Source organism: Psammomys obesus, unplaced genomic scaffold (assembly GCF_907164565.1).
Source record: "Psammomys obesus unplaced genomic scaffold, mPsaObe1.curated_primary_1811, whole genome shotgun sequence".
NCBI lineage: Eukaryota > Metazoa > Chordata > Mammalia > Rodentia > Muridae > Psammomys > Psammomys obesus.
In genome coordinates, this window is record NW_026585698.1 from 6,794,047 (window position 1) to 6,819,756 (window position 25,710).

Below are 25,710 nucleotides of genomic sequence, written 5' to 3' on the forward strand. Positions count from 1 at the left end.
CACCTTTCACCTACAACCATCTGCAACAGCAGTTCCCAGCCCCTTTGGGGAATCAAACTACCCTTTTCCAGGGGTCACATCAGATATCCTACATATCAGATGTTTAAATCATGATTCATAATAGTTACAAAATTTAGTTACTAACTAGCACCAAAACAATTTTATGATTGAGGCTCACCACAAAATGTATTAAAGGGTCATAGCATTACGAAGGTGGACAATCACCTAGAATGATTCAATAACCTCTAGTCCTGAAGGCCTACCTAGAAGCACTCAACCGTTAAAATGTGTTAGTAACTCCCCACAAAGAGCCACTATCAGTCTAGTCGGTGCTGGGTGTGCAAGTGTGACCTTTTGAGCAAAAAGCCAGGCCCAACAGCAGAGGCCTGGAATCCCAGTGCTGAGGGAAGCAGACAGGAAAGGCCCTAGAGCTCAGGGTCAGCCAGGTTAGTTGATCTGCTGAGCTCCAGCTTAAGTCAGAAGCCAGGTCTCAAAAGACGGAGAACCTGAGGAAGACACCTGATGCTGGCTTCTGCTTGCATAGGGCATGCACACAGACTTTACGCTTTCTATTAAGAACAGCCATTTCTTTCACCACACAGCTGAGTAAAGACTCTTCATTCAGTACCTTTCTTCTGACATCAAGTGTATGTGGGTTCTCCACTCACCTCGTTCTCTGGTAGAGACTGGTCAGTTAGATGTCCTTCAATTCCATTCAGTTTACCTGTATGTGGTGCTGGATCCCACGGGTGAGTGGCTGCATTGGGCCAAAGCACAAGGCCCAGGTTTGACTTCTGCTTGCTAACTGGAGGAACTGGAGGTTGGTCCTTCTCAACAGTTTGGATGACTTTGTAACAATAGGTCAGGTGAACAAAACCCATTCTGTAAAAATGAAACTCAGGAGGTACTGAGAGCTGCAAGAGTGGCAGACCCGACCAACACACTGAGTTGAGCTCTGTGACACAACACAAAGATAGAGGAGCACAGACTCCAACACCACACAGAAAACAGTCTAAGCAAACAGCAAACCACTAGAAGTGATGAGAATGAAGAGCAGAAGGGAGCAGATGTGGAAAGCACTCACCTCGTACAAAGTACAAAACACAGCTCTTCCTTCTTCCCCGGTGCTTGGCAAGCACTCTGTGCTGAACTAGCCCCTGCCAGTAAAGCTCACTGTAACAAGTCTAAGCCCGGCACAGCTGTTGTGCACAGCTGGGTCTTGTAAGACGAAAAGGGCAGGAAGACAGGGAAAAGCCGTGAGTGTCTTGTTTGTTAACCACCATATTCAACAAAGGTATGAAACACAATTACTTTATTGACTCCTTACAATCAGATACTGCTAACTAGCATGACTTTCACACAGGCATCATTCAGAACAAAGGAGAGTTCCTCAGTATTTTCAAATGATGCATCATATAACGCAAAGTTAGAACTTACAATGCACCCTGATTAATTATGTAAACTGGTAATTTTTAAAAAGCATAACTAATAATTTGGTTCCTTTCTTCATAAAATGGAAATTTAAATATTTCTCCTGATAGTCTTGAGGTTACCATTATGTTACGAGTAGTGCAAACTGTGGCACATACAGTTCCATCTGGAAGGGTGTATCACACACACCGTATCTCAACAAACAAAATGTGCATAAATTGCATACAGTCAACGCATGATAGAAAGCATGTTCCAAATACAAGTGAGCCTCCCAGGCCACCATATTTAGCTTTTGCATTATCATTTATGGCATTATAGATTAATTACACATGACATACTTTTATACATTTAACCCTGAAGATAAGAAAAATAACTGTTTGAAAAATTATTCCAGGTAGCCATTTGGTTTGTATCATAAGAAAGCGACCCTCCAAGAGTTCAGTGTCTGCCATGTTGGAATCATGAGCTTTAGCTGGGAAGAAGGGAAGCGATGTTTCACAGTGACTTTCCCAGGCCCTGGCACCACCTCTTCTCCCACAGTATCCCAGATGAAGGAGCATCTCTGGGATTCCCCTGGGGCGTGGCCTTCCCTTTGTATTCTTTTCTGGATTAACTGTTCACCAACCTCTCCAATGGCCTTCCACTTTAATCATTCATGAATCCTTTCAGAATGTCCTCAGAGAGCTCCATAAGAGGAAGTTCTGGAGATGGGAAATCCAGAGGAGGAAGATTAGGTATTGGAATGTCCTTGGCCTTCCCAGTACTCGATGCAAACTTCTGCCAGGTTGAAGAGGCTGTGGCAGTTTCTGAGTGTGGAGGCAAGCTCCACAGCTCCGACTTCTCCACAAAGTCAGCATCGACGTCCAGCTCCTTCTCTGTTGGACCTTTCAGAAGTCTGGCCTTTTCAGCTTTAAGTTGTTTATTTTCTTTTCTTAACCTTTCATTCTCAGCCACAAGAAATTCCACATGCCTCTTCAAATCTGCAATTTTGGTTGCCTGCTCCTCTATAATTGTTTTATCATCTTTTGGGGCTTTGCTTCCAATACAAGGCTCTGTTGGCTCATTCTTTCGTTGAAGTAAAAATAGCAATGTGTCTGGATCCCTGTCAAAGACCCCCTGCACCTCAGGGAGGCGCTTCTCTGTGGGAGGGATGTACGTCTGAGAAAGAAGAGGGCTCTGGCCCTCCATATCCTCAGAGGGTCTGTGAGATGCCTGTAGGTGGGGGACTCCATCCCTGTCTGTGCTCTGTTGTGCTTTCAACCGCTCCTCGCGCTTTGCTCTCTTCCACCTCTCTTGGATGAGGAGAAGCTGTTTCATGTGGCTGTCCCTTTGCAGTTCCAGTGATAAGTGAGCCTGTGACACAAGAGAAAAGGTCAGTGTACAGACATCAAAGGGCTCACAGGCTCATGCATCTGAACACTTGTTTGAGTCGTTGTGGGATCTTGAAGAGATGTGACCTATAGAAGTAGCTTGCCTGTGATAGGCCTTGAGTTTCATAGCCTCAAGGTTCTCTACTTCCCGATCCACGGAGATTAACAAGCCATGCCACAAGCTGTCACTATGGACTGAGCTCCAAGTATGATGCTTTCCCTACCATGAGGAGTATACCCCCTCATCTATGATCCTCCATCCACAGGGTACCTGGAAAACTTGATACACACCTGTGTGAAGGACAGCCATCACAAGTTCTACACTATCCCTTATAGCTTCAAAGTCCCCTTGGTTCAGTCTGGGCAAAGCATTTTTACTCTGCCAATGATACATCTTGTAAGAATTATGTCCTTAGTTCAGTTACCAACCCTCTCTTAAGTACCTATCATTATATAATGAAGAAAATTATCTTTACAGCTAGGGATGTAGCTCAGTGGAATAATGTTTATTACCATGTACAAAGACCCTAACTTTGAATAAAGATCTTTTATAAATATTTAATTTTATGTGTGTACATGAGTATATCTGTACATGGAAGTTAGAAGAGGCAGTAGAGCTCCTGGAACTGATGACACAAACTGTTGTGAGGCCCTGCCATGACCCACACAAGTTGAGTCTGGAACCTTGACTAAGGGTGGCAGGAGAATGAAGAAAGGGTACACACACATGTCCAGAGAAACTGATGGAGCCATAGCCACCACCACTGCAACCTGGAATCTCAGCATGTTCATTATGTACAGCAGGGGAGGGGCTGGCCAGTCTCTGGAGAAGGGCAGTCTCACGCTGTCTGTCACCAGGAGGACAAAGCAGCAGAAGCTAGTTTTTGCACACACCAACACCTACACCTGAACCAGAGGAAGAAGGCTTTGTCAATTCTGAGCCTGACCCATATGGGGAAAGGTTTTGCCAGCTTTCTGAAGCCTTGATCTTTGCCATGGCTGTATCCAAATAAACAATATAATCCACTTACTCTGGGCTTCCTCTGCTAACTACAAACTGCCATGTGGGTGCTAGAAACCAAACTCTTGTACCCTGGAAGAGCAGTCACTGCTTTTAACCGCTCAACCACCTCTCCAACCCCAGGAGAAAGTATTTCTAAGACTACGGCACAGGCCTTCCCCAAGCCCTATCCTAAGACAATATAAAGTCATCCTGAAACAGATTTCAAAGTCTAAGCGTCTTCTATGTTTTCAAGAGACCAAATAGATTATTCAGATTTAAACTGCCTTTTATAAGCAAAATGTCACTCCCTGCTTCCCCTGGGTCATTCCTGTTTCCTCAATGTGAGCCAGTGTCAAAAGCCAGTGGGGCATTAGGAAAGGTCCTGATGGGCTCTAAACTAAACACCTGACAATGGAGACCTGTAACAACAGGAAACAGAAAAGCAAGTATGGAATGCCAAGTGTGGCTCATATACTTTTAATTTCCTTCCTAAAATACATACGTATATGTATTTTTTACACAATTCAAATCTCTACAAGAAAACCTTCCCCCCCCCCCAAAGATATTATTTTTCAGCCAGCCATGGTAGAACATACTTTTAATCCCAGTACTAGGAAGGCCGAGGTCTATGAATCTGTAAGTTCAAGGCTAGCCTGCTCTACATAGTGTGTTCCAAGCCAGCAAGGACTATATATACAGTGAGGCCAAAATCTCAAACAAACAAAAACAAAAAAGTTTTTGGTTTTTTTTTTTTTTTTTTGGTTTTTCTTTTTTTGTTTTTTTTAAATAACGGGGACGGGAGGAGGGTAATATATACATATGATTGCAGTGCCTATGGAGGCCAGCAGAAGACAAGAGATCTCCTGTGCTGAAGATCCTTGTAAACTGCCTGGCACAAGGACCAGGAACAGTATTTGGGTTCTCTTTAACGCTGAGCCATCTCTCCAGCCCCACAAAACATTTCTACAAATACTATGAGCATGTCTCACCTGCTCAGACTGTGTCAGCTTCATGGCTTCAGAGAGATATGCTGGTTTAAAACAAAAAAACAAACAAACAAAAAAGCAGCAAATTAATATACAAACATCAGAATTTTGTAATTTATAAGGTTAAAAATGGAAGTGTTTACTCTTCATAATACAGAACGGGTCTTCTAAGCAATTGTACTAAAAAGACAAAACAGGACTAACTTCCCCCAAAAAAGAATGTCATTGGTAAGCAAAATTTCCTAACCCATCTTAAAAACTGAGGACTTTAAAACCTTTAAAGTGAGGAGGATAGGGGCACAGCCATGGCAGGATGCTTGCCTAGCATAAACCTGGGACCCACCAATGCAGAACAAAAAGATTTGTAGATTTTATGATGAAGGAACTGAAGATTTAGTTAGAAAAACTGTTTACAGAGAACTGAACTAAATAAGAATTTCCTGAGGCCCTATGCTCAACAAAAATATCAAGAGATACTCCTCACTCTGTCCAAATCATTGTGGTCTCCTATGAGAACTATGAGTTGTAACTTTGCCATACCAACAGCCTACCACTAATTAGGTGTTTAAGAGCTCTCAGCCTACACTGTGGTACATGGAGTCCCAGCATTTGGGAGGCTGACATAGAAGGATCACAAATTCAAAACCAGTATAAGCTTTAGACTGTCAAAACAAAACAAGCCCTTACAGTATGATAATATATGCTGTGCAGTTACCAAGGACAGTACAATAGCATTTAAGAGGACAGTCAAACTTTTCTTTAATTTTGATCAAATTCTGAGAAATTTAATCTGTTGAATTTAAAGAGGCAATGCTAAAATCCTTTCTCTTTGGGCTAAGAGTAAGGTGACATAATTTGGATGTATCTTTGTTTAAAGTCGGGTCTCAGGGATGGAGAAATGGCTCAGTAGTTGAGAGGACTGGCTGTTCATCCAGGATTCCAATTTGATTCGTAGGACTAACATGTTGGCTTACAACTGTCACCCCAACCCCAGGGGACCCAAAGCCCTAATCTGGCTTCCTTGGGCACCAGGGATAAACACTGCACAGATACATACTTGTAAGCAAATCACCCATAAAATGAAAGAAAGTTTTTTAAAAAAATCACCAAAAAACTAACGATGTAGGCCAGGCTGCCTTGAAACTAAACAAAACTCCTAACTCAGGAGTTCCCTCAGTGCTGGGACTCACAGGTCTGTGACAGATCTTTAATGTCCCTGAAATCTCAGGTGACAAAAAGTTTCACTTCCATGCCAATGGCATATGTGTGAAGGCTAGAGGACAACTTATGGGAATGAATTCTCCCTTTCCACCATGTGAATTTCTGGGAGTAAACTCAAGTCATCAGGCTTGGTGGCAAGCGCCTTCCTTGCTCTTGCTGTCTTTCCTTTGTCAAAGCTGATTTTCTAGAGCTATCAAGAAGGTATAGCAGCTGACTTCCAAGACAAGTTTAAGCCTTAGATCCCACTCCCAAAAATCATCTAACCTCCACACATGCACTACGGCACATGTGTCCATCTCTCCCACCAGGTATTCCTCAGGTATTTCTGCCGCAGGGATGGAAACTTAACCCAGAAAACTAGAACCAAGAAGTGGAGTCACTATTGTGACTCTAGCTCATTATATTATTCAGAAGTCATCAGTATTGGTCTACAAAAGTTTGGAATTACGGAGAACGGCTGGAGAAGACAGCTTAATAGGTTGTATATGGAGCTGACTGGGCAATTCTGTTGAGAACACAGCAGAACAAAAGAATAAAGAGAATAAAGGCCGCAAGAGATGGCTCAAGAGGCTTCAGACAAAAATGTACTGTCATAAAACTGAAACCCTGACTAATACAGAGCCATGGGCAAGTTCTATAATATTCAAGAACTTGAAATTTACTTTATGAATTACACTTACAGTCCTTTCCTGTTTTAGCTTTTCATGGCTTTCCTCATCTACTTGTTTTTAGCTTCTGCATTCTGCTATATGTTCCTCTGTAAGGTATTTAATAGACTTTCTGGAATAATTAGAATAAAATAACAAGTATTACTAATAATGGATCAAGCTCTTGCTCACTATAAACTTCTTGGAACCTCTAATCATTACACTTCCTTTTCTCCAGTTATTACAATACTGCTATCTGGTCTTAATCCAGATACTTTAATGATTTTTTTTTAATTAATATTTCACAATTTAGAATTTCTGTCTGCCAGGTTTTACCAAGCTTGAGATTCAAATTAGAGGTTTCTTCTCCAGATTAAAAAAAAAAAAAAAAAAGAGGGACTGCCTCTGCCTCTGATATAAACTGATTGGCCTGCTCTTTGATCATCTCCCCCTGAGGGGGGAACAGCCTTACTAGGCCACAGAAGATGACAATGCAGCCACTCCTGATGAGATCTGATAGACTAAGATCAGAAGGAAGGAGAGGGGGACCTCCCCTATCAGTGGACTTGAGGAGGGGCATTCGTGAAGAAGGGGGCGGGAAGGTGGGATTAGGAGGGGAGGAGAGAAGGGTTTATGGGGGGATACAAAGTTAATAAAGCGTAATTAATAAAAAAATAAAAATAAATAAATAAGAAAAATAAGGAACCATCATCTTTGCTTCAGGCATACTTGTCAAGCTTATACACTTCTCTTCAATTTTTCCTGGCCCTTTACTCTTGCGCTAAATCTGTCACCCTGCATTCTATTTCTTTCCCTTTTGTTCATTTGTTTGCAAACCTGTTTCAACAGCCTATCCAGTGCTCTGCTACTGCTTTGGAGACACTGTGGAATTTTCTTGTGACATCTCTTTCATATTGTCCCATACATTGGTCTCCTCCTCTCAACTACAGTTTGCTTTAAGCCAATCTTAACAATCAGAATAGCTTTCATGAAATCAAGTTTAAACCAGCTGGAAATGCTGACCTTGGCAGAGCCCTGAAGCTGAACATAACATGGTAGGACACCTATGGATAATCAAAAGTGCAAAGAATTCAGCAAGGACCACACTATCATTTTAGAGATCGCCCAAAATAAGGTCTTACAACTCAGGTGGAAAAAAAAAAAAGTTATTTTAAAAGAAAAGAGGGGCTGGAGAGGTGGCGCAGCCATTAAGAGCACTATTACCCTTTAAAAGGATCTAGATTAGGTTCTCAGCACCCATGTAAGCTTGTTACTCCAGTTCCAGGGGATTCAATGTCCTCTTGCCCTCAGGGGCACCTGCAGGAATGTGGTGCACATAAACTTAGACAGGCATGCATGTACACGTAGTTGTAAATTATCTTAAAATTTAAAAAAATGAAAAATGTACTGCACTGTCATGGTTTCATTCACAAAATCACATTTGGTAATCTCTTAATACTGAAATTTATGAAAGGACTATCACAAAAAACTTTAATTAAAAAAAAATTGTACAATATATTTTGATCATACTCTTACCCTTCCCATCTCCTTCTAGATCCTTTCCATCTCCCTACCCATCTTGTTAGTGCTCAAAGAAAAAAATTAAAACAAAAGAGAAAAAAAAAAAAAAACAAAGCAGAATGCACGCACACACACACACACACACACACACACACACACACACACAAAACAAAACAACCCAAAAAACTCATGGGATCTGGTATGTGTTGGCCAGCTACTCCTAGGCACGAGGCCTGCCCTGGACTGTGGTTGATATGCCTAGTGACACTCACTGAGGAAAATGTATTTTCCCTTCCCCAGCAGGAATCAACTGCAAATACCTTCTTGGTTAGGGGTGGGACGCGTTCACTTTCTTTTCTCATGCACTCAGGATTTTGTTTGAATCTGTATAGGTTTTATGCATCTGTCAGTCTCTGTGAATTCATATATCTACTGGTTCTGTTGTGTTCAGAAAAATCTTAACAATACTGGCAATTGTGTCTTCTAATTATTATTATTATTTGTTTTTTCAAGAGAGGGTTTCTCTGTGTGTAGCCTTGGCTGTCCTGGAACTCACTCTATAGACCAGGCTGGCCTTGAATTCTCAGAGATCCATCTGTCTCTGCTGGGATTAAAGGCTTGTGCCGCCACCACCACCCAGCTTACTTCTTCTGATTAAAAAGGTTAATGTTTAAGCACATTATCATGTAAACAATGAGAAACACCCTGTCTCCCCCAACACCAGAAACCACTTGTTTGCAAGTTCTCTACCACTAAGGGAGACTAGATCTTGCCTAGTCTCCCAGAGTGTTTAAGTCTTCAAAAACAAAAGAACAGCTTCAGGCAGATTTTTTTTCTCCCTTTCATATTCAGAATATCCGGCACATACGCTGATTCACTCATGACATACACACAAAACCTTACCCACCATAGTTAAAGAATGTGGCACTCATCCACATCACGGTTTTCTCAACCACGGTGCACTATCATGGGAGCCGATACAAATCAACACTCTGTTAATATGCTTGAGGAGAGATTTAAAGACAACTGGTTTCATGTTGTAGAAAATTCCACCAAATATCATAAAAAGGCTTAGCTATACATCTCTGGCGGGTGTCATATTTTGTGATGCTCCTGCCTTTCACTCACCAGAGGTGAGATTATAGGTGTGAGCCACTCACTAACTACATTATAAATTTTTTCAGCTGTGTGCATATATACCTGCAAACCAAGCACTTCAGGAAGCTGAGGCAGGAGGCATGTTCAAGCTGGGGGAGTATAAGCCTGGGCTACAAAATGAGTACTGGACTATCGAGGGCTATATTAGCAAGATCCTGGATCAAAAAAAAAAAAAAAAAATTTGGTGTTGATAATTACTTATAGGCAAATTGTACAGAAGATTCATCCAAAACATTGCCCATCATGAGTTTGTATTTCAACAGTAATAACATTCTTTTATCTGCCAGAAAAGAATACTGCTCTAGTCAGAAGGGAAGAAAAAGTGCTTTCAGCATAATGTTCTAGAACAGAGGTGACACTCTAGATAAAACACGAATAAGCCCTCCCCCCAAGGCTTCTGGCTAAAAGAGACAGACAGGGCTTTGCAAATCAGGTGCCCCACATCTATTTATGAGGCTAACTCAGAAACTTTGGTAGGAAACCAACACATGCTTAGGATGTGCTTAAATGAAGCTCCATCTCCAGCCCTGAAGCCAACAGCTTTATACCTTCATTACAGCTACCAGCAACAAAGTACTCTTGTTCATTTTGTTTAGTGACAGGATTTTACCTGGCAGTCTAGGCTGGCCTACAACTCATGGCAATCCTCCAGCCTCAGTCTGCCAACAGCTTTATTCAGTATTTCTCAAGAAAAATACTTACCTGTAGCCTTTTTGTGACAAGAAATTGCCTCTTCGTATTTCCCAGCAGCTAACAAACGGTCTGCTCGACGGCTCTGTTGGTGAGCCTAGAAGAGAAACATTCTGAATTATTCCAAAGTATAAAACAAGACTTCTAAGTCAATCTTTTAACAAGATAAATGATGTTTATCTTTTTTTTTTACATAAAAAAAAGCTATAAGAGGATCCAAGCCTAGAACCATAGTATCTAATAGGAACTGACAATTCCTCTCTACTCATAAACCCTCTCCAGTTATTGAGTTTTAACTGCTAAAAGCTCCTATTCTTTCACTGCTCAGAGTAACCAAAAGAGTTACAATCCAGATTATTACTCAAAACATGCATTCTCTTAATATTTACATAGATATCTCAAAGATACATTTTGTAGGTACTTTCAATAGTCGGTCTAAAGAATTTGGCCAGGGAATGTATCATGAAAAATTCAAACTTCTTCTAAAGCTGTTCATTTTTCCCTTTAAACATTAAAAGTACTATTTATTGTAAAAAATTTAAAAATCCACATTATATAGTTGAGGGATTCTTATACTGATATCTAATATTAATATTTCTCATGTACAATTTGTCAAAAAAAAAAAAAAGAAAGATGAACTTAGGGGTTCTAAAAGGCAAATGGCTTAGAAATCCTACTAAAAAAGCACACAGATTAAATAGTGCTGACCTTACGTGGATACTTAATATTTCCCAAAGAAGCCAGCCATGGAGCCACACATCTGTACTGCTGCCACTCCAGAGGGGAAGCAGGGAGAGCAAAGTCATTGCATAGTTCCGTTAGTCTGACTCAAACAGCAAGACCATGTCACAAAAGACCAAATGCTAGATGGTATAGCTCAGTGGTAAAATATCTGCCAGCAGAGTAAGGCCTTCGGTTCAATTCCTAGCATGGGCAGGTATGTGCATGCAAGTGCACATGCCTTTGTGTGTGTGTAGGGTATTCCCCCTCCCCCACAGGCTAGACATATTCACAGCTCAGGACAGAGGACTTCTAGCACTTATGAGGCTCTTAGATCACAAACTATAACCAACAAACAATAGCATCAACAAAAAAAGAATGTGAATATACATTATTTCACTTACAACTTTGTAAACCTGTTTCTCTTATATAACAAGGCCAGTAACTTATGTTAGAGTACAACATTAAGCCAGGCGGGGGCGGCGCATGCCTGTAATACCAGCACTTGGGAGGTAGAAAACGTGGATCTTTGTGAGTGTGAGGCCAGCCTGGTCTACAGAGTGAGTTCCAGGACAGCCAAGGCTACACAGAGAAACCCTGGGCCAAAGACTTTTGACCAGCATGGCACCTTCCTTTCTTAACAAGCAGGAAGGAACCAAGGAAGGAAAGGAGGGAGGGAGGGAGGGAAAGGAAAAAATGTTGGTCAAGTTGACACACACCTGTGATTATCGATAGCACTCAGGAGTAAGGGAAGAGAATTGAAACTGAGTTCAAAGCCAGAGTGGAACCTTTTCTCAAACAAAAAGACACACACGCAAGCACTTGCATGGTGGCTATGATGGTGGCTTTTTTCATTTTGTTTTAAATCAACTTACTACAAGCTTGGGTTACCTGAGAAGAGGAAACCTCAATTGAGAACATGCCCTCACCAGCTTGGCTTATAGGCGAACCTATGATTGACTGATATGGGAAGGCCCAGCATACAATATGCAGGCCACCTCTACACAGGTGGTCTTGGGTTAAGAATGCAAGGCGGAGCAAGTCATGGGGAGCCAACCAAGTAAGGAACATTCTTCCATGGCCTCAGCTTCAGTTCCTGCCCTGACTTCCCCCAGATGATGAACTACAAGCTGCAAAATCAAATAAACCCTCTTTCCTACATTGCTTTTGGTCATTGTCTTTGTTACTGTTCTATTGCTGTAGAGAGATAACACGACCAGGGCAACTCTTACTAAAAAACAAAAACAAACAAACAAACAAACAAACAGAATTTGAGGACTTGCAATTTTTGAGGGTTAGTCCATGACCATCATGGTGGAAGCAGACATGCATGGTGTTGGAACAGTAGCTGAGAACTTTACATACTGACCCACAGGCAGCAGGCGGAGAGACTGGGCCTGACATGGGCGATTGGAATATCAAAGGACACCCCCAGCAACACCTTCTCCAATAAGGTCACACCTCCTTATCCTTCACAAACAGCTTATCCACTGTGGACTAAGTGAGCAAATACATGACCCTGTGGGGTCCATTCTCATTCAAACCACATAATTCATGGTGTTTATTACGCAAAAAAGTGAGATGAAAAGTGGCTCACACTTAATCCCAGCACTTGGGAAAAGGTAGAAGAAAAAAAAACAACCCTAAGTTCAGAGGTACAGGATAACACACACACACACACACACACACACACACACACAAAGTGAACAGTACCGGTAACCCTTGTTCACAACAGCATTATTTACAACAACCAAAATGGGACCAATGCAAATGTTCATAACAGAAGAATAGACAAATCAGTACAGTGTTTGCTCAATGGAATATATTCAGCCTTAAAAGAGAAGGCAATTTCACAACAACATGAGTACATTTAACCCTACTGAACTATGCCTGTAATAGTGGTTAGGATGGCAAAACTTTGTGGCTTTAGGTTTGGTTTTCATTTTTTTTTTTTTTTTTAAGTGAAAACACAATCTGTCTGTCAGGTGCAAAATGACTTATCTTGAATCACTCTTGTAACTAGGATTACAGACATATTCTGGGTATGTTGATTGAGTTTTCTTCAACACAAAGCAAATGTAAAGGTAGAAGTATGAAGGAGCACTTCTGCTTGTATTTCCCCTACTTCCCTTTTTGTAAGGAAGAAACAAACAACTGTTCTTAAAGGCATCACCCCTTTCCATTGGTTCAAAGAGCCTTTATTCTTCAAATAGCAATTATGCAAAATTTTCCTAAATCTCAGTTCACGAATAGGTGCTTAAAATAATAGGTTAATTTTAACCATGGAGACTTGGACTGAGCAAAAAGTATGTTGTAAAACCTAAGTATTTTGTAGTAACCAGATTAAACATTTAAAAGGGAATGGGGAAATGTCTGGCCTTGAAATCCTGACTCTATTGCCTCTACAAACTCCTACAATGCTAGAAGTATAATTGTTCACCAGCACTCTCAGATCAAAAAGCAGATCTTTTGAGAAGACAGTATAAACGATGAAAGCTGGCATATATCTGCAATGAACAAGGTCTTAAGCAGTAAGCAGAATCAGAAAAATGAATGAAGGTGTTATATGCAGGTGCCTTCACCTTTTTTAAACTTAAAGAAAACTCTGAAACCCCACAGCACTGCAAAACAAGGATAGGATAGCACAAACCCAATCCTGAGCCAGGAGGCTCTAGGATCAAGTTCTGACTCTCACACTAAACCTTTAGATAAGTTGTTCCAATCTACAGAGGCCATTTCCTCACTTGTTAATAAAATTTTGAGTTTGAACCAGATCATTGTTTAAGTAAAGAGAATTCAAACCATTTGGGCATCTGTTTAAAATGCAGAATTTCAATCAGTAGTTTTGCAGCAGAGCTTGCAAATCTACTGAAGTGAAGCTGTGGCTGAGACTACTAACATCGTAAAGAATCAAGGACAAGCCAGATGTGGTGATGGCTGCCTTGCCTTTAGTCTTAGCAGTTGGGAGGCAGAGGCAGACGGAGCTCTTGAGTCTGAGGCCACCCCAATCTATAAGCTAGTTCCAGAACATCCCAAGCCATACAGAGAGAGAAGCTTGTCTCAAAAACAAACAACAACAAACCAAACAAAAGAGAAGAGGGAGACAGAAGGATCTAGGACCAAGTGTATTCCGAGATGTCATAGATGATAGCTCACACCTCTAATCGCAACCCTATGGAGGCTGAAGTAGGATCACATGTTCGAGACCTGTCTCAGCTTCATGTTTTCCAGGCATGGTGGGATACACTTATAATACTTATAAGTGTACTTGGGAGGTGGTGAATGGAGTTCTACGGCATCCTTATCAACATAATGAGTTTAAGACCAGCCTGAGCTACGTAAGACACTGTCTCTAGAAAAGGTAGTAGATACTATAGAAACCTATTTTGACAGTTACTGTTATTTTTTAAAAAATCTTTAGAGGATCCCCATTTAAAAACTATTCTGTTTAAACACTGTTCATGGTACAATTACCATCCATTAAAATAAGTCACAAAAGTGTTTCTTTCGAAATTCAGAGTAAAAACTATAAAATCAAAACACAGTCTACCTCTTTCTGTACACTGCTTTTCCTTGGCAACCATGATTCCTATAGCAGGTGCCACATTCTTATACTACCTGGCTTTCTGAACACTTAAAAAGAACCCGAAACCCCAGATTTCAAACCCAGGATCAAAAATCAAGTATAGCAATAAAGCTTCAAGTGGTTGTAACTACAGTACATTCTGAGAGCAGCCAGGCGAAATACAGGCCTGAAGAAGGTGAAAGAGTCCAAAGCCTATCAAAAGACTCCATTCCCAAGTTCCAGACTCCACATACACTCAGACACTGCACATGCTTTCCCTGCCTCTCTTTCTTTGGAGTCTCAATATCTCTTTTGGCTTAAATCAATAGAAGCAGGTTTCCATCATCTAAAACCCTAAAACCAACCCGAAAATCCTAGGAAATACAATTAGAGTGCTAAGCGAATGAATTTACTGTCAAGAACTTTTTTCTTCTCTAGGCTGCTTTAAAAAAATGAAGTCCAAGGCCACCACCTTTCTTAGCACGGTGGTACTTGCCTTTAGTACCAGCATCCAGAAGGCAGAGACAGGCAGACCTCTGTCAGCTGGAGGCCAGCCTGGTCTCTATAGCAAGTTCCAGGGCAGAGAAATCTTGTCTCCAAAAACAAACAAACAAACAAACAAACAAACAAACAAACAAATAAAAACCCTCCAAGTTAAAAGATACTGTCTCCTATATCTGTCAATCTATTAATTTCTGTGACTTGAAGTGCTGTGTCGAGGATAAGAAAACGCCATTCCAAATATTAGAAAGAAGGCAGAGGATATCTTATATTCATGACTGGTATGGTCTTCAGTTGGGACCAAAGGGGAAATGTTATCCCTATGCCCCTGTCCCAGTGAGTTCACTATAGTCTCCCACAAACAAGTATCAAGCAGTATTTCCAAACACATGCACCAAGTCAACTCTCTAATCAACACAACAATTAAATGTAAGTTAACTGTGCAAGTCGTGAATATGAAGACCTCATTTCTACACTGAAGACCAACTTTCCCCTTGTGCTGTTTGTCTATAACCTTTCCCTTCCATCAGCTTGTTTAGCTTGTTTTTGTTTTTTAAAAATTGTCATCTGCTGTTAAACAGTGAGAATCTAGTATAGAACCTTTCAAATTACAAGGCATAACCCATTAACAAGTTATGAAATCAATTTGGTGAATTCTCATGGTATTTTAAAAATCCAGAGGCTGGGGGCTGGAGAGATGGCTCAGAGATTAAGAGCACTGGCTGCTCTTCCAAAGGTCCTGAGTTCAATTCCCAGCAACCACACAGTGGCTCACAACCATCTGTAATAAAATCTGGTGCCCTCTTCTGGCAATGCACGTGTACATGAAGGCATAATACTGTATACATAAATAAATAAAAAGATAGTTTAAAAAAAATCCAGAGGCTATAGAGATGGATAAGCAGTAAGAGCACTGGCAACTCTTCCAGGCCACCTGAGTTTGGTTCTTAGCTCTCAGATGGTGACTCACTAAGGTCTCAAACTCCACTTCCAGGGGGCTCAATGGCACTAGGCACACATGTGCTGCACCAGCATACATAAAGGCAAAATCATTCAAAAGTAAGTATCGCAGCACCTCAGACACAGCAAAAAGTTTTAATTTGCTTTATTTTGTGTGTAACGTGAGAGCCCTGTTTCCACAGAAACCCAAGAGGCATCTCCCATAATATAGCAGATTGGCACTACTACACACAAAACTGATTTATCAGTCTCTACGAATTTCTCAGTGCAGGTCACAGTTAGACAGATGGGGAATTAATGCCCTAATCCAGAGCTCACAGTTCATTTTAGATTCTAACTTTCCAACCCCACTAGATCAATTTATTTTGCATTTCAATGTCATAATCTATGAACTGGTAGAACAGCTCATCTTGCTATTAAGGCAACATAAATAGGAGATAAATAACAAAGCCCTGCCACTAACCAATTGTCGGCTATAAATAAGGACTCTATTACTGCCCTCCATGTTCCAAGCAAGTCCAGCTCTAGCTTTGGCACAGGATTTACTCAGGGCAACAAAAAGGAAACGGAAATAGTGCCTTTTTTTCTTTAAAGGTTGTTATTTTAGGTTTTGTTTGTGTTTGTTTTGTTTTTTTCTCTGTGTGTAGCCCTGGCTGTTCTAGAACTCACTTTGTAGATTAGGGTGGGCTCAAACTCAAAGAGATTGCCTGCCTCTGCCTCCCAAGTGCTGAGATCACAAGCGTGCACCACAACACCTGTTTAAGGATTTTAATTCCAATAGGTTACAAAGACCATTCTTTGGCCCATGATATGAAATTTTTTTTCCCCTTGGATGAGATGCTTGAAAGCATTAACCACTTCAGGCAAAATAAGAACTAAACTTTCCAGAGAGAATCTCAGTTATTCAACAAACAGTCCCAGCACTCTTAAGGCTGAACAGAGAAAAAACAGGTGTGACTGAAGGATGAACATATAAAAAACAAAACGACAAAACAAGTGTGGCTGTGCAGTCACATGGGCATTGCCTGCAGCAGCCTCAGCAAACAAAGCATGAACAACAGTCATGTAAACTAAGATCTGACTCCACTACCCAAGTTGGGAGCACTAGAAATTATCTCACCAAAGTTTTGACATTCATTTGCTACCAACCAAATGCCAACATTTAAATGCATGGAAAGAAACACCTAACACACACTACGTGATTTTGTAAGTTACAATTTTTCCATATTAAAAATTAACAAGCCAGGTGTGGTAGTGCATGCTTGTCAGAAAAACACTAAGGAAACTGAGGCAGGAGGATCACAAGTTTGAAGCCTGAACTATACATCATGGCTTGGTCTTAGGACCCTGCCTTAATAAGCAAACACAATGGAAAAAAAAAAAAAAAAACTTGATAGAACAAATTATTATTCAGAATCAAAAGACTATTTTTCCTTCAAATAAAGTATAATTTCTCTTGACCAACTCTGAAAATTAGAGAGCTACCACATCTGTAATAGCTACGTATTAAAATGCAGTCACTTCAAACTAGTCACTTCCATATCCTGAAAATTCATTGTGAGGAATTAGCCTTGCTACATAACCCTAACAAATTCCACAGCAAAGGCAGCAGTAACATATAGCCCAATATAAAGACCACACTGAAATGAAAATGACAAGTACATTAATATGGAATACGGTTAGAAGCAGGTGGTAATGAGTTGGAACGCATTAAGTCACTGACCTAAGTAATTATTTAATTTCCCTCAGCTTAAGCTTGCTCATCAGCAAATCTCACAAGGAGTTCTTCCTGAAGTCCAAGGATGCTTTGAGGACACAGGATTCTAAACCCACGTACAGCAGTTAAGTCCTTATAGTATGATTTGGGAGTACAATCCAGTGGCAAACTTCTATAGTTGATTAGAATTTTCAAAGATACTAATTTTTGAATACTCACAGAATTTAGAGCTACCTTTTAGAGCTACCTTTATATTGAGTAAAGAAGATGCTGTGGTGTATTCACTGACAATCAAAAGAGAGAGAGAAAAAGCATCTGCAAAAAACACTAGTCTAAGGCTTAGGGGGTAAAGACACCACCAATGGTTCTATGAGTTCACTCTCCAAACCCACATGGTGGAGAGAAGTCCCAAGTGGTCTTAACTTCCACACATGTGAAACACCCCCATCTCCAATCCTCCACAACTCTCTAACAGAGGATTACTTAACACTGCTATGGACACACTTAAATCATTCAAGCAAACATCACATTGTTATCTTTCAATGAACATCAAGGCTGGGTATCAGAAATCTTCAAAATCTCAAATGGCTTAAAAATTCAAGCTTCCATGTTTCTGAAATTTGTCACATAAATTTTAAGACCAGATAATGAAACTCAGCAGGACATGGAGACTCACACCTAGAATCCCAGCATTTAGAAAGCTGAAGCGGATGGCCCAGTGCTCAAGTCCAGCCTAGGCAACATAGTGAACTTGAAGCGAACATGGCTCAAACAAACAGATAAATAAAAATACTGTTGCCACCGTTTACCGAAGTTTTCCTAGACTGAAGATTTGGTGCTCCAACTACCAGTGAAATCTAGTTCCAGTGTTCTCATAAGCCACAGCACGTTAGTGGAGCAGTTAGCTACTAGGACTGTGCTACACTTGGCTGCCAGATGAACTCAAGCTAACTGGAACTGAACCAGGCGACCGTTCTGCAAGGACACTTGAACTCTGAAGCACTTTGTAAACAGCTGCCTCCGTCTAATAATATTCCTGTGGCGTTTCCCTATTGAGCCGTCCATGCTTCGCTGCAAACTATACTGACCACATGAGTTTCCTTAAAAACAAGAGGTGCATCTCTCTGGTTTTCAAAAACTCACCAATGTTGTCTAGTCATCCTTGAGTGCAAACCACTTAGAAATGGACCCAGGACCTAATTTAGTAACGCTGGGATCGGCTCCTCGGAGCTGCTAACCTGGCTCCATGGATGGAGCAACAGCTGTAGGTGATCACTCTCCTCTCGGGCGTCCAAGCTCAAGCCCAAATCTCATTAAGTGACATGTCAAGGACTTATAGTCTCATTAGAATAGCAGCTAACTCCTCCAATGTTCTATCTCTAAAGCAAAGTCCTACGTGCCTTTTACGTTTACTCCTTTAATCCTCATAACAAATCTTAAAAAAAAAAAAGAAAGAAAGAAAAGGTGAAAAATGTTGCTCAAGGTCCCGAAGCTATTAGGTGACTAAGCCAGAGTTCAAACCAAGGAGCCTGGCTCCAAATATCCATACTCTCAAACCACAGGCTGGCTTCTCTGCACAGCATGTGAAGCCAGCAGGGCTGAGTTCCAAGGGGAGAAATCAATCCTCCACGGTCCTGTTCCCAATTCCACCACATCACAAACCACCTACAAACCTGGGACTTCAAAGTTCTAGTCTGCAACGCTAAGACATCAGACGTGTGCATCTAAATTCCATGAACCTTTCCCGGGAACCCCAAAGATAACCTGTGACCATTCTGGAAAAGGACTCTGGGAGGTTTGGGGTTTGGAGGGATTGTTTGAGGGAGGATTTCGTCCCCCTCCCCCCGCCCGTGTTTTTTTCTGAGAAAGGCCAACATCTCTGGTGCTTTCAAGAGGTCTAAAGCAATGGGACAGGGCTGCGGGGCGGGGACTGTGGTTTCTATCCAGCTGTTTCGAAGGGGCCTCCGTTGGCGCAGCTGTGAGGACAGCCTGGGGTGACGGTGGTGTGTTGAGAGGCGCGGCCACGACACCCCGACTCTGCCCGCGGCCTGCAGACGGCTACGTGGCGCTGGGACACGGTCCCAGCAGGGCAGATGCGACCGGGCCCAGAGGGAGAGGCCTGGGCACCGGGGGTCGAGTTCCCCTTCACTTCACCGTTCCCCCTTCCGTCCGGGTTGTCCCTCAGCCCGCGTTCCCCCTCCAGAGCCGCGCGTTCCCCGTCAGCCCGCGACCACTCACAAGGTTGAGGGGTCCTTCCATCACTTCCATAGACCCCGGGGTGAGCGGCGGCCCGAGGCGGAGCGGCGGCGCCTGGGCACATGGAGGGGGCAGCCGGGGAAAGGAGACGCGGCGGCTGGCGGGAGGCTCCGCACAGAACCCGGAGCCGGCAGTGAGCGCCCGAGAGCGACGGCCCCGCGCCACTTCCGCCTCCGTCGTCGCGCCGCGCCGCGCCGCGCGGGGCCGTCCCCGCGTCGCCGCGCACGGCGTCGTGACGTCAAGCGCCGGCGGGGCGCGAGGGGGCGCGGCTTCGGGGGAGAGTGGGGACGGGGAGTGGGCGGGGCCAGGGGCGGGGCACCAGCTAACTGACGCGACCCCATCCCCCCCGCCCGCCCTCGCGAGAGTCAGAGCTTAGGCTGCTAGATCCCTGCCGCTGCGTCACCTGAGCTGCTAGGTCTGCTGGCACACGTGATCTCTCTTCCTTCCGGAAGATTTTCTCAGATCCCCTCTTCTCACCTCCACCCCTCCTTTTCGGCTCTATCTGTTGACTTTTTCAAGAAGCAAACTTGAGCCAAGTTAGTGTCGTGCTCTGGGTCGCCTTAAAGCAGGTTCCCACAGTTTTACCTTTTGAGAAAGAGTCTGTGCGTACGTAGCCCAGACCTTGAACGGGTGGCAGTCCAGAGGCTGTGAGTGCAGGCGGGTGCCACGACACTTCCACTCCGCAGTGGGGATTGACAGAGAGAAATTACCCCAGGCTCAGATTTAAGGTTGCTCAGAAAGTAATACTAAAGCAAGAAAGATTACAAGCCGCCAATTATAACTGTTCTTCAACAACTATATACTAAACCACTGTGCTAAGTTCTTTCTGTTCCAGAGTCCACTGACAAGTAGATATGATTTATAGGAGAATTGGAATGGAGGACAGTTGAGAGAGCGAATAACCAAGATACAGTTGGATGAAGGAAACCGGGCTTATCTGAAGAGTTTTATGGTACCAAATTCTGTATTGAGAAAATTCAAAGAACTGCATGATTATTGTACCTTTAAGAATTTGTAATATTGGAAGAAGGGGGCGTACATAGTTGGGTGTTAAAGGAAAGCCTCTTGAGGTGTGCTTTTTAATTAGTGTGGAGGACAGATTAAAAAACTCAGAAGAGCCAAGATAAGCTTCTTCACTGACGACAGCAGTTTAGACTGGAATGGTTTAGCAGGTAAGAGTCAGGCATATATCCTTCAGGAGTGTGTGTGTGTGTGTGTGTGTGTGTGTGTGTGTGTGTGTGTGTGTGGTGTTTATTTCAGGACAGTGAATTGGAGGAACTTCGTGATGGCTTGGAAGAGTTCCTTGAAGAAGTAATCCATGAGCTTGTCCAGGAAGCAGGAAGCAGTATCCCATTAAAGGACATGATGGTTCTTACCTGTAATCTTAGTTCTCAGAAGATAGAGGCAAGAGGATCCCAAAGTTCAAGGTCATCCTCAACCGCGAATCAAGTCTGAAGCTAGCCCGAAGTACATGAGACCCTGTTTCTGTAAGAAGATTGGGAGGAAGAGAGGCGGAAGAGATGACCTACCGTGAGCTATATTACTTAAATGGTTTCAAAAGCCATGTGAGCTGTCAGGTAGCACCCAAGCCCCAACCTTGATTGAAACTTGGAAGATGCAGAAGAGGAACCATTCAAGCCATTTCCAGACTCCTGACCTATGGCATTTGTTGTTTAATATGCATGTGTGCTATTTCAAGCCACATGGTAACTTGTATGAATGTCCCAATTAGCTTTAACTATCAGCTTGACACAGAGCCTCAGTGAAGGAGTTTCCTGGATGGGATTGGCCTGCATGCATGTCTGTGGGGATTGTTTTGGTTGTTAGCTGATGTCAGAGGCACAGCCCACTGTGGGTGCTATATTTCCTAGGCAGGTGGTCCTGAGCTGTATAAAAAAGCTAGCTGAGTTTATTGTACTCAGCTTGGGAGCCACCTACAAACAGAGTCCTCCATGGCTCCTACTGTGCTTCTTTGGCTAAGGTAAGGCTGTATGGAATAACAAACAGTTCCGTCCTTGAGTTCTGCTCATCTTCTCTCAGTGATGGACTATAACCTGGAATTGTAAACCAAATAAATCTTTCTCCCCAATATTGATTTTGGTCAAGGTATTTTATCACAGTGACAGAGAAGAAGCTAAAACAGTGGCATAGAAAAGTATGCCAAGATGATAAGCCTGAAAAGCAGAACTTTAAAAACAAATAATAATGCCTGTGATCCCAGCACTTGGAGAGGGAGAGGCAGTTGGATTTTTATGAGTCCGAGGCCAGCCTTTTCTACAAAGTGAGTCCAGGACAGCCAAGGCTACACAGAGAAACCCTGTCTTGAAAACAACAAAACAAAAACAAAATAAAAATTTAAAAACTGAATAATAGTCAAGAGTAGTGAGTCTGTGCCACTGCCGTATTCAGTCCACAATGCCCAGCTGCACAGTGAGCGTGGTCACTGTGAGCATGCTTGGAGACAAACTTTAGCAACTAGGTAAGAAAGGAGTATGTGGTACACCCATGTACACACTGGTGATGTTTGCAAGCAACTTTATATCAGGGAAAAGAAAAAGTGTCCAAATCTTGGCCACGAACATCATATCTACCAGTCCCATCGAAGGCTATGAAGAACATGCTGCAAGTGGCCAGAACTATATGTCTGCCAAGACCTTAGCGATGTCCAGACTACTGCTCGGGTAGTCTGGAGGAAATCATCTATCAGACGCTTGCCACTGGCTGTTGTCTGTACTTATCTACAGAGAATTCCTATTCATTCTAGGGCTACACGTGGAAGGTTACAGCAGTCGTGGACCATTTGAGCTGTGCACATATAGGGCGTGCCAATTACTGAACAAATGAAGAAGAACCTAGTAGTAGGTCTCATTTGCAGCATGAAGCTTGAGTTCTTTGAAAGAACTGGTCTCACAAAGCCTCTGGTGCTTTCAGCATCCCAGGAAGAACCCTGAGGGGTTTATTCCCCAGGGTCTTACCTCATTGGAAAGGCTCCTGATGCTTTCCAGAGTGTGTTGCAAGCCTCAGTTTCAGAGATTCCTTAGATCATAGTCACTAATCTCACACACATTATTACTTTTCTTCAACATCATCATAGCTCAGTCTCAAACTATGGAGATCAAGGGAGGCTGATTCACTGTGAGGCATTCTTAGCTATTAAAAAAAAAAAAACAACTGTTCCCTTGTTTGAACTTGATTTTTTTTCCTTGCTTGAGTCCTATGCTTGAATTTCATGTAAGTCACTATACATATGTAGCATACACACATATGTAATATATGTAATACACATGCATATAATCTGTCCATGTTGTCAACGTGTATGGTGTGCCTACAGTTGACTCAGTAATCCCTGTTCTAGGAATCCTCTGCAGAAATACTAACAGGCATAGCAGTAAAGGTGGAGGAGGGTGTGTCCTGGACATGAAGAGTGCAATCTGAAATGAAGATGGCAGTCTGAAAACCTTCCTGCCAGTCTTTATTCAGCCTTAAGATCATTACAAATGAGAGCGGGAAGAGAGAAAGAGAGCTCAGGAGGTAACAGGCTCAATTCCTCCATTGACAAAGTCTTCAGTCACAGTTCCACCATAAAGGTTCACAGAGTGTGTCACAGTGAAGCCGAAAAGCTGCCCTACAACTAGTTTAATTTCTCCAAGTAAGACATGACACATCGGTCTCTTTGTGAAGCAGCTATGAATTCATTCTTGCTACCAAGTGTAAGGGCCTATTAAAAGAGAAGGAGGAGGAGGAGGAGGAGGAGGAGGAGGAGGAGGAGGAGGAGGAGGAGAAGAAGAAGAAGAAGAAGAAGAAGAAGAAGAAGAAGAAGAAGAAGAAGAAGAAGAAGAAGAAGAAAGAATAACATTGTGACTAAGACCATATGAGAGATTATGTCCATCATGGAGACAGTAGATGGTGCCAGGGCCTAAGGATAAGTAGCACCATGACATTTGAGCAGCTAGAGAAACTGTGGCTCAGGCATGGCGGCACATACTTGGAAATCCCACCAGTAAGGAGGTGAAGGCAAGAGGATCAAGTGTTCAAGTTCATTTTGGCTACATAGCAGGAAGCTACCAGCTTTGACTCTACAAGATCCTGCCTAGAAAGAAAGAAAAAAGAAGGAGGGGAAGGTAGGCCAGACTAAATAAAAATTCTAGGTGGCAAAAACAACAACCTACCTTCATTAAAAAAAATATTAATCTAACTGATGCATTAGCAATGACTACTTAATAACAGGAGGTTCACCTACTTTGTTACTCCTTGATGCAAAAGCTCTTCTCAGTCCTTGTATCTAAGTTCACCATAAACAGAAGAAAATTCAGTCTTTAAGCTGAAATAAATTATAGTTCTATTTTCTGAGATCACACAGGTGTTGATGTGCAGAGCAGAGAAGAGCTCCCCGCCCTGCCCCCCACCAACTCCTTTCAGACTGATTCAAGTCTTGGAGACTTAAAAGTATTTTCCCAAACCTTTCCCCCCCACAAATGGCTTAACTATGCAGTGTGCTTTATAGGCTCCTAAGCACTTATTCATATGCCCACTGATTCAGTCCCAACAGGCTCAACTTAGCGACTGGCCTGATGTCATAAAATTAAACCACCTAGGTCTAAATCTAGGTGTGGCTGGCTGTAGGCCTGGTTCTCGATTCCAGCAGTGGCTAGATATCTGCTGGGATAACATGAGGCTGACAATAGTGGGAATAGACTCTTAGGGCAACCCAGTGCAATTACTTAGGTTATTTTTGGTTTTTGCAAGTTCACAGCCCCAAGTACTATGAGACTCAAGCTAAAAAGAGACTTGCTATTGTTAGTTACTGTGTTCTCCTCCAGGGTGTATGCCAGGAACTATTTACAAACCAGACTGGGCAGGACCCAGCTTGCACGGGGTGGGGAGGGGTGCAGTGAAGCCAGCGGGCTGCAGCTCCTTGGACTCTGAGCCAAGTGGTCCAATTGCTCCAGCAAGAGCCAGGATGAACAAAGCCAAGTTAAACAGCAGCCAAGCATTGTATTCCACAAAGTTCAACAGAGGGGAAGCCAACGAAAATAGTATTTCATACTTCTAGTCAGTAAACTGAAACCTGCAAAAGCCAGTCAAATAAAAGCAGATAGGTCTGAGTCCATCAGTTTGAACCTGGCTTAATGTTTCTCAAACAAAGAGGCAGAAACAGTCACTCAAAAATCATAGATGTCTTTGGACCTCACAGTTGGTGGTAGACCATGGAGCTTTGGTTCCCATCTGTAAACATTTCACTTGTTGATTTGACATTGGATCATGCGCATGGGAAGTCCCTGTCGGCTATACCTTTTTTCATATGTTTCTAGTACTATTTTTTGTTTGTTTGTTTGTTTGTTTGTTTGTTTTTTGCTTGAATCATGGTCTCAATATGTTGCCCATGCTGGCTTCAAACTCCTGAGGTCAAGTGACACTCCTACCTCGGCCATTGTCGATGTGTGCCATCGTGCGGACTCCCTCTCATTTTCATTTTCTTTTTCCCCAGGCATTTTGGAACACTGGGGTACCTTAATCAAATTCTCTTCAAGGGTTGGGGAGATGGCTCAGCGTGTAAAGTGCCCACCACAAAGGACTGAGGACCGGAGTTCAGATCCCCAGCATGCACACAGAATCTGCATGCAGTGGTCTGCATTTGTGACCCCAGCTCTGGGGTGGAGAAGGATGACAGGCAGATCCCCAGAGCTCACTCTCCATCTCTCAAGAAAAAAAAAAAAAGTTGAAAGCAACGGAGGAAGGCACACGATAACCACATTTAGTTCAGGCATGCACTTGTGCATGCACCCATGTGAACACATATATGCAACACACACACACACACACACACACACACACACACACATACACCTGCAGCTACTATACTTTTGCTCATTTTCTTGATACCAAGTCTTACTAAGTAGCCCAGGATGTCCCCAAACTTAGGACAATCATATTCCTTCAGTCTCCTGAATATGAGGATTAGAG

The 25,710-nt window shown here is 42.6% G+C and overlaps 1 protein-coding gene across 2 annotated transcripts; it reads right to left on the minus strand.

Moving 5' to 3' along the window:
- Positions 1–1,295: 1,295 nt before the first annotated feature.
- On the minus strand, positions 1,296–19,942 carry Nrbf2 (nuclear receptor binding factor 2). 2 transcript variants are annotated; one of them, XM_055599017.1, is made up of 4 exons: positions 19,729–19,942; positions 10,040–10,124; positions 4,794–4,834; positions 1,296–2,784 (listed from the first exon to the last, which is right to left on the minus strand). In XM_055599017.1, exons 1-4 carry the CDS (start codon positions 19,756–19,758, stop codon positions 2,077–2,079), a joined length of 864 nt encoding a protein of 287 aa, XP_055454992.1. In that variant the 5' UTR covers positions 19,759–19,942; the 3' UTR covers positions 1,296–2,076. The 2 variants fall into 2 exon arrangements, with proteins under 2 accessions (XP_055454992.1, XP_055454993.1); XM_055599018.1 differs by lacking the exon at positions 10,040–10,124.
- Positions 19,943–25,710: the final 5,768 nt, after the last annotated feature.

Coding starts and splice junctions, on each gene's coding strand:
- Nrbf2 (XM_055599017.1), bottom strand. CDS start 19,758: ATGGAAGTGATGGAAGGACCCCTCAACCTT. Junction 10,125..19,728: donor TGGAAGGACCCCTCAACCTT/GTGAGTGGTCGC, acceptor TTTCTCTTCTAG/GCTCACCAACAGAGCCGTCG. Junction 4,835..10,039: donor TTGTCACAAAAAGGCTACAG/GTAAGTATTTTT, acceptor GTTTTAAACCAG/CATATCTCTCTGAAGCCATG.